Source organism: Micropterus dolomieu, unplaced genomic scaffold (assembly GCF_021292245.1).
Source record: "Micropterus dolomieu isolate WLL.071019.BEF.003 ecotype Adirondacks unplaced genomic scaffold, ASM2129224v1 contig_13066, whole genome shotgun sequence".
NCBI classification, from domain to species: Eukaryota; Metazoa; Chordata; class Actinopteri; order Centrarchiformes; family Centrarchidae; genus Micropterus; species Micropterus dolomieu.
This window is the reverse complement of record NW_025742052.1, coordinates 8,789-9,448: the sequence shown is the minus strand read 5'-3', so window position 1 is coordinate 9,448 and position 660 is coordinate 8,789. Positions and strand designations below refer to the sequence as shown.

The 660-nt window shown below is 36.2% G+C and overlaps 1 protein-coding gene across 1 annotated transcript in view; it reads right to left on the bottom strand.

Moving 5' to 3' along the window:
• Positions 1-660, bottom strand: part of LOC123966282 (intestinal mucin-like protein) — a 7,892-nt gene that overhangs the window by 1,817 nt on the left and 5,415 nt on the right. Inside the window, exon 11 of the mRNA XM_046042467.1 lies at positions 87-127. Within this exon, the coding sequence (XP_045898423.1) occupies positions 87-127 (41 nt within the window). The remainder of the gene's footprint in view (positions 1-86; positions 128-660) is intronic.

Sequence of the window (660 nt, the reverse complement as noted above, 5' to 3'; positions counted from 1 at the left end):
TTTAGTCATTCAGAAGGGCAGCAGCAGTCATAAAATCATAAAATGAATGTGTTGATGTTCTCAGTACAATCCATTTTCTTGTTTACCTGGTATTCACTTCCTTCGTGGACACAAACTCCTTTAGGCTCTAGAAAAGAGCAAGACAATGGAAACTGTGTTAAAAGTGTGTCAAATAAGTTGAGATCCCAACGCTCTTACTATCAGGTCGCAAAGAAGAAAACTGGAGCCTTTCTCCCTTTAGTAACAACAGTGAGTGAGAAAAGGGAAGTGCAACATACTTCCATCTGCAAAACACAGAGCTTAACAATGCTATAAGCAATATATTGAATAATAATTAAAAGAAAGATATTTGGTATTAAACATGATATGATGATTGAAAATCAGGATATCTCATTGATATTGAAGGTTAATAAATTGAATTGATCTTCTGATTGTAAAATACATAATATGGTTAAAGTACGGAGAATTAGGGTAAAGGTTAAATAACAAAAGGTCACTAAGTTTGGGTGAAGACATCATGACTATGAGTCATTGGGAGAGAAGGGTCAGCAAGGGGAAATGAAATGGCCAAATAAGGACATCTCTGGCCCAACTGAATTTAAGGATGAACAAGCTATGTGACAGTAGTCACATGGACAGGATAAGGGTGGTGGCTGATAT